We start from the raw sequence: 13,842 nt of genomic DNA on the forward strand, positions 1-13,842 counted from the left end.
ATTCAAAAAGTTTCGGGGCAGCGCCACCTTGTGGTCAAAAGTTGTAATAAAATGTACAAAAATGCTAATAACTTTTGATTAAATTAGCCTATTGTAATGAGACTGGTCATAATACATTCATTGGCTCATGCCGAGAAGATAGATACCAATTTTGCCATATTTTGCAAACATATCTGTGCTCCATCTTGTTATTTGTTAAAAATCTACTTTTTCAAACTCATCCTAGACCGTTTGTCCGATTTTCACCAAAATTGATCCGTATCGTCTTCAGACCATGCTGACAAATACTTATGGATTTCGGATTGATAGACAAAACAGTTTTCATATACCACTGCAACAGAGTTGAGCCATGATGCAAAAATTACTCTTGAGGCTGTATCTCTGCAATGCTTTGACATATTGACACCAAACTTTGCATGTGTCATTGTCATCTCAATCTGACTAAACCACATCAGTTTCGTAACAGTGACACCTATTGGTCGAAAGTGATAAACCATTAAACCATTATTATTGACTGTATTTAAAATTTGACTGCTATTTTGCCTAAAATCAACTTAATAGGTCCTTAATGGCTCATTGTTGCAGTTGGCTTGAGACTTCCAGCCATGCTGGCATGTCTTGTTCTGCTTCTTCTTCTTCTTCTTCCGCCATAGGAGTCTCTGGCAGCCCATAGAACCGTATGGTAAAAAGTTGTGAAATTTGGCACACTCATAGAGGCCAGTCTGAGCTGTCACTATAGCAAATTTGGTGCCTCTAACTCAATCCCTCTAGCGCCACCACCTGTCCAAAGTTTCACTCATATTTATGCTTATAACTTTTGACCCCTAAGGGCTAGAAACAAAATTCTTTTTTCATCGGATTCCTTGGCTCAAGCCGATTCGATTTCACCCTATGATGTCATTTTCCGGTATGCAAATTTTCCCGCCATTTTGAATTTTCTGAAAAACCTACTTTTTCGAACTCCTCCTAGGCCGTTGCTCCGATTTTCACGAAAATTGAAACAGATCATCTTCAGAGCATGTTGACAAAAAGTTATGGAATTCAAGTTGATTCGTCCAATCGTTTTCAATAAACGCACAAACAAATTTTACGTGGAGGTTGCAAAAACACACTAAAGGCTATATCTCCGCAACGCTTTATCGTATTCAAACCAACCTTGGTACATGTCATCACAAGCATGACTTGAAGCAACATGCAGCGTTTCGGCGCAGCGCCACCTACCTGTCCGGAGATACGAAAAATGCCTATTTTGGCTTATAACTTCTGAACCGTTTATCCAAAAATCATAAAATTGGTCTCATTAGATTCAGGGCGTCATGCCGAGTCGACTGATATCCAATTTTACCATGTCGGCCATTTTGGATGTCGGCCATTTTGAATTATGTGCAAAAATGCTGTATTTTATGAACGCATGAACAGATTGTTATGAAACTTGGTATGGGTCATCACCACGATGCCCTGAAGTAGCCTGAGAAGTTTCGAAACAGCGCCACCTAGTGGAGAATTTTTTTTTTCAAACGCTTATAACTTTGGGTGTGGTTGACATATTTTGATGGGAGTGTGTTTTTTGGTCTCCTGAATCCTTGCCGACTCCAACGATACCAGACTTGCCAGGTTTCGGCATATGGTTTGCGCAGAGTTGTAATTTAGTGCTTAAAAAACATTTGCTGATATCTTCGAAACCGCTAGTCCGATCGAGACGAAACCAGCCTCAGAAGTTCGGAAACATAGGTCGATAGCTATACGCTAATGCCCAAATCTCAAAATATTGATAGTAAGGGGTAGTAAAATCCAATCAAAGTCAGGTGTCAGTCCTTTTTTACGTGTTTTTTCATATAAATGTCTATAACTCCAAAACAAAATGAGATATTTTCACCAAACTTGACACACATATGTATGGGCTCACTACGAGGACACATAAAAAAATTGGTGGGATTGTGCCTCTTGGTGGCGCTATAATAAAACAAAACATGAAATTCCCATTGACTTCAATGCAGTATTACGGTTTAAAATGCTAATGCTATAATTTAAGAATGCATTAGTGTATCGTTACAAAACTCGGTATGTGTCTTCCGCTCCATGTCCCGAAGATACTCAAAAAGTTTCGGGGTAGCGCCACCTTGTGGTCAAAAGTTGTAATAAAATGTACAGAAATGCGAATAACTTTTGATTAAATTAACCCATTGTAATGAAACTGGTCATAATACATTCATTGGCTCATGCCGAGAAGATAGATACCAATTGTGCCATATTTTGCAAACCTATCTGTCCTCCGTCTTGTTATTTGTTAAAAACCTACTTTTTCAAACTCATCCTAGACCGTTTGTCCGATTTTCACCAAAATTGATCCGTATCGTCTTCAGACCATGCTGACAAATAGTTATGGATTTCGGATTGATAGACAAAACAGTTTTCATATACCACTGCAACAGAGTTGAGCCATGATGCAAAAATTACTCTTGAGGCTGTATCTCTGCAATGCTTTGACATATTGACACCAAACTTTGCATGTGTCATTGTCATCTCAATCTGACTAAACCACATCAGTTTCGTAACAGTGACACCTATTGGTCGAAAGTGATAAACCATTAAACCATTATTATTGACTGTATTTAAAATTTGACTGCTATTTTGCCTAAAATCAACTTAATAGGTCCTTAATGGCTCATTGTTGCAGTTGGCTTGAGACTTCCAGCCATGCTGGCATGTCTTGTCTTCTTCTTTGCGCTTGGCCCCGATAATGGCTGCTTGCAGCTATATTTATTATTATTCTTCTTCCGCTCACAAGTCAATGGCAGCCCATAGAACCGCTCGCGGGAACATGATGAAATCTGGCACACATATAAAGGACAGTCACAACTGTCAATATATCAAATTTTGAGTCTCTAACTCAATCCCTCTAGCGCCACCAACTGTCCAAAGTTGCGCTCATGTTTATGCTAATAACTCTTGAACTAAAAGGGCTAGAAACAAAAGCCAAATTTTCTCTGACTCCTTGGCTCAAGCCAATTCGATTGCACCCTATGACGTCGTTTTGCGTCATAAAAATTACCCGCCATTTTTAATTTTCCAAAAAAACTACTTTTTCGAACTCGTCCTAGACGGTTCGTCTGATCTGCACGAAAATTGAACCAGATCATCTTCAGACCATGGTGACAAAAAGTTATGGAATTCAAGTTGATTCTTCAAATCGTTTACGATACATGTGCGAACAAATTTTACGTAGAGGTTGCAAAAGCACACTAAAGGCCATATCTCTGCAACGCTTTATCGTATTCAAACCAAACTTTGAATCCATGATCACAAGCATGACCTGAGGCAACATGCAGCGTTTCGGCGCAGTGCACCCTACTGGTCCGGAGATACAAAAAAGGGCTATTTTGGCTTATAACTTCTAAACCATTTATCCAAAAATCATAAAATGTATCTCCTTAGATACGGGGAGTCATGTCGAGTCAACTGATATCCAAGTTTACTAGGTCTGCCTTTTTGGCTGTCGGCCATTTTGATTTATGTGCTAAAATGCTGTATTTTATGAACGCATGAACGGATTGTTACGAAACTTGGTATGGGTCATCAGCACCATGCCCTGAAGTAGCCTGAGAAGTTTTGAAACAGCGCCACCTAGTGGAGAATTTTTTCCCCCAAATGCTTATAACTTTGGCTGTGGTTGAAAATATTTGGATGGGAGTGACATTTTTGTCTCCTGAATCCTTGCCGAGTCCAATGATACCAGACTTGCCAGGTTTCGGCGAATGGTTTGCGCAGCGTTGTAATTTAGTGCTTATAAAACATTAGCAGATATCTTTAAAACCGCTAGTCCGATCGAGACGAAACTAGCCTCAGAAGTTCGGAAACATAGGTCGATAGCCATATGCTAATGCCCAAATCTCAAAATATTGATAGTAAGGGGTAGTAAAATCCAATCAAAGTCAGGTGTCAGTCATTTTTTACGTGTTTTTTCATGTAAATGTTTATAACTCCAAAACAAAATGAGGTATTTTCACCAAACTCGACACGTATATGTATGGGCTCATTCTGAGGACAAATTAAAAAAATGGTGGCATTGTGCCTCTTGGTGGGGCTATAATAGAACAAAACATGAAATTCCCATTGACTTCAATGCAGTATTAGGGTATAAAATGCTAATGTTACACTTAACAAATGCATTTGTGTATCATTACAAATCTCAGTATGTGTCTTCTGCTCCATGCCCTGAAGGTACTCAAAAAGTTTTCGGGCAGTGCCACCTTGTGGTCAAAAGTTGTAATAAGGTGTGCAAAATGCCAATAACTTTTGATTTAATTAGCCTATTGTAATGAGACTGGTCACATTCATTCATTGGCTCCTGCCGAGAACATAGACGCCAATTTTGTCCATATTTGACAAACCTCTCTACCCTTTATCTTGTTATTGGTTAAAAACCTACTTTTTCAAACTCATCCTACACTGTTGTCCAATTTTCACCAAAATTGAATCGTATCGTCTTCAGACCTTGAGAACAAATAGTTATGGATTTCGTGTTGATAGACAAACCATTTGTCATACACCACAGCAACGCAGTTGAGCTATGATGCAAAAAATGACTCTTGAGGCTGTATCTCTGCAATGCTTTGACATATTGACACCAAACTTTGCATGTGTCATTGCCACCTCAGTCTGACTACACCACATCAGTTTCATAACAGTGCCACCTATTGGTCGAAAAAGATTAACCATTAAATCATTATTATTTACTGTATTAAAAATTGTACTGCTTTTTTGCCTAAAATCAACTTAATAGGTCTTCAATGGTTCATTGTTGCAGTTGGTCTTATACTCCTAGCTAGCTATGCTGGCATGTCTTAGGGTCTTCATTTCGCTTGGCCCCGACAATTGCTGCTTGCAGCTATATTTATTATTATTATTATTATTATTATTATTACTATTTTATTTTTTGCAGTATTTTAGGTTAAAATAGAGACTAGGCCTTCAAAAAAAAAAATGAAGACAGATTAAGATGTGATTTTTAATAATTCAAAATGTGGTTCATAGGTTCAGGTGTGTGTGTGTGTGTGTGTGTGTATAAGTGTGCGTGTGTGTGAGTGGATGTGTCAATATCAAACTCCCGATGTTTTGGAGTGTCATCCCTATACTGCTGTGTACTTTTTTTCAGCATTGTGGCAGATTTGTAGATTGTACACACAAATGTTCTGCAAATATTTGTGTTTTTGCAGATTTCCCATTAATTTCCTATGGGGGTCATTTTTGACCGAAGAGCACGAGTGGAAGTAATTTTTTTATGTGTGTTTACATATCTAATGCTAGAACGTCACCAAGTTTTATAATTTTCAGACGAAGCTGTGATTTTTAAAAATTCAAAATGTGGTTCATAGGCTAAATTTTCCATAGGTGTGTGTGTGTGTATAAGTGTGCGTGTGTGCATGTGTGTGTGAGTGGATGTGTCAGTATCACACTCTTGATGTTTTAGAGTGTCACCCCTTTACTGCTGTGTACTTTTTTCAGCATTGTGGCCGATTTGTAGATTGTACACACAAATATTCAGAGAATTTTTGTGTTTTTGCCGATTTTTCCATTCATTTCCTATGGTCGGTCATTTATGAACATTACTTTTTTTTTTTTACGACCAATTAGCATGCTCAAATCATGACCCCAATTTTTCTGTGTGTTTACATACCTAATGCTAAAAAAGTCACCAAGTTTCATATCATTCTGATGAAGCTGGGATTTTTTAAATTTTAAAACAGAAATTTTTTTCAGTCAGAAATGACCGAAGAGCACCAGAGGGTGGCATTTGTTTGTGAATCGGACCACAATGGTCACATTGAATGTTGTTTTTGCACTAAGTCTTCATGTACACTCAATATAGATATTTGTGTGCTATTCTTTTGTGATTCATTCTTTTTATTCACATTTTTATTCCATCCGTTCCACACACACAAACTCAAAAAAACAACTCAAGTATTTTTTATGCAGCCTTTACATAAAGAAATATCATGAAACACACCATCAAACACACACACGTCTGGTTCACTATCTTTTTGGGGACATTCCATTGGCATAATGGTTTTTATATTGTACAAACTGTATTTTCTGTCCCCCTACACTGCCCCTGCCCCTAAACCTACCCATCACAGGAAACATTCTGCATTTTTACTTTTTCAAAAAAACTCATCCATTATGATTATTAAGCATTTTGAAAAGTGGGGACCGCTGGCTGGTCCCCACAATGTAATCTCAGATTATTACAATCCTTATGGGGACATTCCAAAGGCATAATTTTTTTTTTATACTGTACAAACCGTATTTTCTAGCCCCCTACACTGCCCCTGCCCCTGCCCCTGCCCCTAAACCTATACCCATCACAGGAAAAAATCTGCATTTTTACTTTCTCAAAAAAAAACGAATTCTGTATGATTTATAAGTCTTTTGAAAAAGGGGGACATTGGTAATGTCCTCATATTCCATCCTCTCCTTGTAATAGTTATGTCATACCCATGTCACTATACACATTTGTGTCCTGATATTTCACAAAAACAAGCACACACACACACACACACACACACACACAAACACACACAAAAGACAAAACGTCTTCCAGTCGATTATTATTATTGACTTAAAAACATAGACACAAACTGAATTGGAAAACTCCTCAAAGGTCCGGTTAGAAACAAGCGAGCAGCAGTATAAACAGAAATAGAAAGAGCATTCTGAGTTTGAACTCAAGGGCAGCAGCTGAAGAAAATACACCAAGAAGAGAGCGTGAAAGAGAGAGGTGAGAGATCTCCTGTCTGGACAGCAGGTACAGTTATATAGCCGGGCTGGAATTGGATCGTGTCTGTAGTGCTAGTGTCAGGTGAGCAGGTGGTCTCTGCTTCATGCCCTTGAGCTGCTGGGTTTCCTGTTTGCTGCCTGACAGGTCTCCCTAATCACAGCGCTGAGAGTATTATTGTGATCGTTTGCATTGAATTTTGACAGGCAGTTGTGCTCTGGACATGCCTTGAGGGGCCTAGTACATCTCAAAATACAGACAGTGTCAAGGTGACTCCTTATTCACGCTGGCATGTGGGCACATATTTTAGGCTTGCGCACCTGCAGTATGTTTTATGCAGGGTGCATGTTTATACAGAGCCGTTTTAGAGAGTCTAGCATGGTATTACCACATCACCTGAAGGCTTTCTCAGATGATAATATCCCCTTGAGAAATCAAAAGTGAATCCCAAGAGCATGTGACCGAATCGGACAGTTTGCAAGGACATGTCTGGGTATAACACTCTTAATGCAGAAATGTCATCGGCAGCAATACAAGTACTTTCTGTGGGCTTGTGCGGCCCTGGTGTGACTAATGGCTTATTCCCATCGCTGCAGACAAAATCTGTCAAGCTTGAATGACGCGTATTTCCAGGGGGAAATTGAGCCCCGGTCTGGGATCAGTTTCTCTGTGCATTGTCTTTGACGTTGTTGAGTAAAACTGACTATAGAACAGAAGATTGAAGATCTTCAAGGTCAAGGGCTTTTTAGAGAAGAGGAATGAAGGTTTAGCGCTTTCATTCTTGGAAGCATTATCCTCTTCTGTGGTTCGTCCACTGTATTTTAGGCTGGATGAAAGGTTAAACACAAACTGGTTCTGAACGAATCCCAGGGAGGTTTAGAAATACCAGCTGACATTTACCTCTATTGTGCTCATCCTGGAACACTTTCTTTTTCTTCCTGTCTCTCTCCATTTCCATGGAACATGGTGCTCCAGCTCTTGTTTGCAATGTATTCTCCGTTCGTGTTGAGCTGACAGAAACAGTTTATAGGGCAACAGACACAACACCACCCTGCCTTTCGGCCAAAAAATTCAATGAAGTGGACAGCAGGCAGGACAGCTTTCCAAATTTCCTTTTCAGCCACGGAAATAGGGAAGGCTTGATTCTGTTGGCCAACAACACCAAATGCCTTTTGCCATCAGATAAGACTGACACTACAAGACACTGCTTGAGGGAAGACAACATAGAGAGACGACTTGTCACTGACCCACAAGTTGACCCTTTTTATGTTCTTAGCCCACTGACTTGCTGATTCTTTAGATTTAGGTCTTTTACAGTAACCTTGGCTCAATTATTATTATTTTTTTTTTCAAAACAATACTCTAAACAATTAGTTTCTTTTTTACATCAGATTAGAATCAGTGATAGAATATCACATCAGTGATATAATATCACACACACACACACACACACACACACACGTCTGGTTTGCTATCTTTGTGAGGACTCTCCTTAGACGTAATGGTTTTTATACCGTAAACTGTACAGTCTATCCCACTACACTGCCCCTGCCCCTAAACCTACCCATCACAGGAAACATCCTGCATTTTTTTTCTCAAAAAAACCTCATTCATTATGATTTATAAGCCTTTTGAAAAGTGAGGACAGCTGACTGTTCCCCACAATGTAGGTAATCTCAGGTTTTACTATCCTTATGGGGACATTTGGTCCCCACAATGTAATATAAACAAGGACGCACACACACACACACACACACACACACACACACACACAGACACACACAGACACACACCGATCAACGAATAACATTATGACCAGTGAATAACACTGATTATCTCTTCATCACAGCACCTGTTAGTGAGTGGGATATATTAGGCAGCAAGTGAAAATGTTATCAAAGTTTATGTGTTAGAAGCAGGAAAAATGGGCAAGCAAAAGGATTTGAGCGAGTTTGACAATTGCAAAATTGGGATGGCTAGACCAGGCATTCTTAACACTGGTCCTTGCAAAATTTAGCTCCAACCCTAACCAAGCACACAAGAACCAGCTAATCAAGCTCTTCAGGATTACTAGAAAGCTACAGACAGGTGAGTTTGTTCAAGGTTGGAGCTAAACACTGCAGGACAGTATAGGCCTCGAGGAACAGAGTTGAGAACCCCTGGGCTAGACGACTGGGTCAGAGCATCTCCAAACCTGCAGCTTTTGTGGGGTGTTCCCGGTCTGCAGTGGTCAGTATCTATTACAGGTGGTCCAAGGAAGGAACAGTAGTGAACTGGCAACAGTTTCATGGAAAAGTATTCCCGATGTTGGCTGTGGCCTCTTTTAGCAGAATAAACAAGCACTTGTGCGACTTAAGGGAGTCGCACACCGTTCGTGAAGCTCAGCGGCACTCGGCCTTGCGCAGCACCGCGTCTCAGGTATCTCACACCGGACGCACACATTATATAGGTGCAAGCTCAATTTTGAATCGACTTCTGACAGAAGAGCTGCACGATGGGTGTATCTTGTAGCACAAGGTAAAATCAGTATGTACATTAACGATTTGAGGGAAATATAATATACATTTAATATAAAAATGGCACTCTGTGGTGCGGCATGATTTTCAACAACTTCCTGAGTCGCCGCGGACAGGCGCCGAATGCCGCCACCGGTGTGTGTACACTCATCGAAAACAATGTGTTCGAATTTTAAAGACGTGGCGTGGCGCCGAGCGCCACTGAGCTTCGCGTCCGGTGTGTGTCCCCCTTTAGACACCTCACCTCTTACCCAATATAAAAGCCAATGGATTTAGTTAAAAATTGCATTAAAACATATTTCCTTTATAATATAATGCTGACTAATTTATATAAATGGGTCTTTAAGTATGAAAATATCAACAGTAGATTAGATTTATATTACAGGAATAGTGTCCATGTGTACTGTGTGTCCACTTCTCATGTCAACAGCCAATCTATGTATTGTTCCAGATAGATTTGAATGTGTCGTTCCACCAAACAATTTGACACCGCCTAAATGTCACATGTATGGTCTGTTTTTGTTGCCTTTGTGCTTTGGTCACATGTTCTTTTGTCTCAGTTTCCCGCCACTTGTCTGTTTAGTCACCCTCGTTAGTCTAGTTTAGTTCAGATGTGTCTTGTTAATTATCTCGTTTCTGTTTGCTATTTAGGTTCCTCCTTGTTCATTCACTCCTTGTCCGGTCTTGAGTTGAATTATGTTAAGAGGTGGTTGGTGGTCTGTTTTACGGTCATTTGAATAAATGCCTTTCTGTTTGGAAGTCCTGGATATCCTCATCTTTACTGCACCACACACCCGTGACACTAAAAACAGTGTTACGCGTTTGTTTATAATTATGGAGTAGCACATGCACCCATGTGTTTGTGTGTGAGTTCTTGAAAGAGGATTATCAAAAAGTAACAGATGAGACTAATATGATTCAACATAGAGCAAGTCATCTTTTCTATTGCTTCTTTTTTAAGTGATGCAAAAAGATGTCTTGAAGGATGAGGGAAGCAGTGTGAGGGAGAGAGGAAGAAAACAAAATAATGAGAAAGACCATAACTCTACATGCATAAATCACATCGAAATGAGATAAAATGCTAAAAAGGCTTTCATCTGGGCCAAAGAGATGAGGAGTTGGCTTTTGTTTGCTAACTCGTCTCGTGTTCCTGGGTGTCTGGAGTCGTTTGTGTGAAATTGCTTTCTTTGTTTCACAGCATTATTTCTAGATCAACACAAGTCAGCTCGGTTGCAACTTAAATATACAATATATCTTATTATTATCGATGTTGAAAACAGTTGTGCTCTTTAATATTATTGTGGAAAGCATGATATTTTTTTTCCCCCCAGGATTCATTGATGAACAGAATTTTCAAATCAACAACATTTATTTGAAATAGAAATATATTTTTAAAAATTATACATTTATTTGCTGCCACTTCTGATCAATTGAATGTGTCCTTGCTGATTAAAAAAATATTTAAAAAATATCTTACTGACCCCAAACGTTTGAACAAAAGTGTAATCGTCTTTTTCCTCTTTTCCCTTCTTTTTTACATGGGCCTAAAAAAAGGAGATTCGTTGCTAAAGCATAACGGAATGAAGTTCACGACGAAAGACAGAGACAACGATCATTCGGAGAACAACTGCGCTTCATTCTACCACGGTGCCTGGTGGTACCGCAACTGCCACACGTCCAACCTGAATGGCCAATACCTGCGCGGACAGCACACCTCTTACGCCGACGGGATCGAGTGGTCGTCCTGGACCGGGTGGCAGTACTCGCTAAAATTCACAGAAATGAAGATTCGGCCAACGCGCGAAGAGCGAGAGAGCAAGTAAACAAAAAAAAAGTCATATCTAAATGTGAGGGAGTTAAAAAAAATATACATATATATATATATAAAAATGAATATTTAAGAGACTTAAAATGGGACGTACGATGTGGAAAACAACAAGGACGGTTGTTGTTACTGATCTGAAAGGGAGCTTTCTGTTGTTCTGTTTATTAATTTGGCGAAAAAGTCACACGTTGTGTGGCTCTGCTGTAAGTCCTGCCCTCATGTGACAATCTCTTCATCATCAGGCCTTGAAGTTTCTTCGCACCCCAGCTGTCAGATCTAAGCTCAACCCTGCAATGACTAAACCACTCTTCAGTGTCATACTTCAGCTCTGACGAAAAATGACACTGAAACAACTCGCCACTGGTTAGATAAATAATTAATAGAGGACTAAGTACAACAATGAAATGTTGGAATGGCTCCCGTTTCCATTCTCCCCTGTATTGTTTAAACGCACCAGTACGCCAAACGCAAACGCAAAGACCAAATTTTCATGCTTGAAGAAGGAGGTTAAAAGATGAAAGTGTGGAAGATGGGAAGGAAATGAGAGAGATGCGGTCTGGGAGGAGAGGAGCGCGACGAATTCTGTGGGAGTTTGTCTCGTCTGACAGGCCATTAGCGAGCATATTGGCCACTTTGTCTGATCGCCATTGCCAAGTGATCATCAGCAGGGCTCTTCATCTCGCGCACACGCAGATGGAGGCTGTTTATGTGTGTTTGAGTGAGATAAAAAGGAAACGCGATATTGTCTCGTCTTCTTTCCGAGCGTGCGTTTCTGACTCAGCATTCTCTGGGAATCGGCCCGACGAGCTCGCCCGAGTGTGTTTACTTAGCACTCACACACGTGTCATTTGTTCACGCATGCCTTCGGACCCCGTGTCAAAGCTCTAATTTAAACGAGCCGCCCTGCCATCTTTTGTGTGTGAACGCTAACATGTATATCAGCACATTCACTGCCGTCTCCCTCTTCAACTCACTTTCCAAAGGTCAGACATCTTGAAAGTGAATATTGTGCTCCTCTCCCCTCATGTAGCTTCATCTCTCGCCCTATCTTTTCCCCTCCCGGTCTTCTTCTCATTTGTTCTTTCCCTGCTCTTCCCTCACTCCTTCGGTTTGTTTTCTTTGGTCCCCTGTGGAAGTGGAAAAGGTCAACGTGTCATTTAGTACAATTACTTTGCTCATTGTTCTCTCCTCTTTGCTCTTTTCTGACTTTTTCCTTCTGTTCTTCACGCTTCGGTTCCGTAATTCATCCCTCTCTCAATCTAATTATGTTCTCTAAAAAAACTCCATTATCATGATGATGGCAATTTATTTGTACTTTGTTTAAATTGTGTAATTTTGAATTCAAAAAAGAAAGATTTGCATATTTAACATGATTAACGCACTAACAAAACTTTGTTTCCCTCCCCTGTTTGTTTGTTGTAGTTTTTAAAGACAAAAGAAGTTCAGGCTGACTTGTGAAAGTATGAACACTGATTCATTCATCTTGAATTTTTGCGATTTTAATTTCTACTTTATAAATGTACCAAGAGCTTTAAGATATGTGTAGATTTCATGTACAATGTGTATGTTTTAGAGACTTCTAGCGCATGTGAAATGTTTTCTTACGGGAAAAGCACACAAATGAAACAATGTCCGGTAGGAAAGATCCTCGAAATGTACTGATAATGCCTGTAGTCATGTGTCTGGGATCGAGTGACCTGTTATGTGGGACTGAAGTCTCTTGAATGGACTCTTGTTTTTAATACTGGTCTGACAAAAGTGCAGTTAAAATTCATTCAATCTTTACCAACAAATAATGAGCACATTACTCGAGAAAATATGTGGGAAGATGACTGTAAAACAACATTAGAGGATGTTGTCAAGGCTCTTAAATGGACATGAGTGAGTGCTCGTCCTTGTCTCTGGAGTCTCCTCTAAGTTTGCTCCACTTTAACTACAAAGTTACCTCTGTCGGTTTGTGTCTCCGTTGTGTATTTTCTATTGTACGTTCTCTCAACTCTGATTTCCCTCCACCTCTCATTCGGTGGAATTACATTGCAATCAGCCCCTTTTCTCTGCCATCATTTGCTTCAAAGTTTTCCATGCTGCCTGTTCAGCTGTCAATAATGTCTCTCCAGTGCGTTGCCATGGTCCCCTGAACAAAAGCTAACAGCCTGAAGAAAGAATGAAAGAAATAGATGTCAAATGATGTAATAATGTCATGAAGCTGAGTCAAGAAAGGACAAGAAGTGCACATTATAACTGGACAGATAAAAATTTGATAAAACATTTGTAAAATGAGATGAATCATTTGTAATTAAAGGTCTCTGTGAGAATGAGTGTGTGGAAATGTGGTGTGTGTGTGTGACTGAATGAAACGGAAAAAATACTGAAAATGAAAAAAAGTGAATTGTTACTTCTATGTATGACATTGGCTCTTCATATTGTGTGCATATTTAAAAAAAAAAATCAATAAATAACATTAAATAAATAAACTGATTTCTGCAATGGCACTGCATGGATTTTAAGATATATCTCCTGTGTCTCTTTTCTGTGCATCCGTACATCTCCCCATTTCCAGCAGGAAATCTTTCCATCATCCTCTCCAGCTGTTTTTAATACTTCCAGGGCATTTGCTCTCGACACATTACACTTTTCACACAGACTCAGAGTTTGTGATTGCTCCCTATGGACGCATTTCCTCAAACCTTTGCTCTATAAATAAGTCTAAAAAAAAAATCTGGCTG

General features: G+C 39.7%; 1 protein-coding gene across 3 annotated transcripts in view; it reads left to right on the plus strand.

The window, feature by feature from the left end:
* fibcd1b (fibrinogen C domain containing 1b) overlaps window positions 1–13,623 on the plus strand; it is a 158,385-nt gene extending 144,762 nt beyond the window's left edge. For all 3 annotated transcript variants that reach the window (XM_067438631.1, XM_067438632.1, XM_067438634.1), the window contains one exon: window positions 10,846–13,623. In XM_067438631.1, coding sequence (XP_067294732.1) covers window positions 10,846–11,114 — 269 coding nt within the window. In that variant the 3' untranslated portion in view covers window positions 11,115–13,623. The remainder of the gene's footprint in view (window positions 1–10,845) is intronic.
* The last annotated feature ends 219 nt before the right edge of the window (window positions 13,624–13,842 follow it).

Source organism: Pseudorasbora parva, chromosome 3 (genome assembly GCF_024679245.1).
Source record: "Pseudorasbora parva isolate DD20220531a chromosome 3, ASM2467924v1, whole genome shotgun sequence".
Lineage (NCBI taxonomy): Eukaryota > Metazoa > Chordata > Actinopteri > Cypriniformes > Gobionidae > Pseudorasbora > Pseudorasbora parva.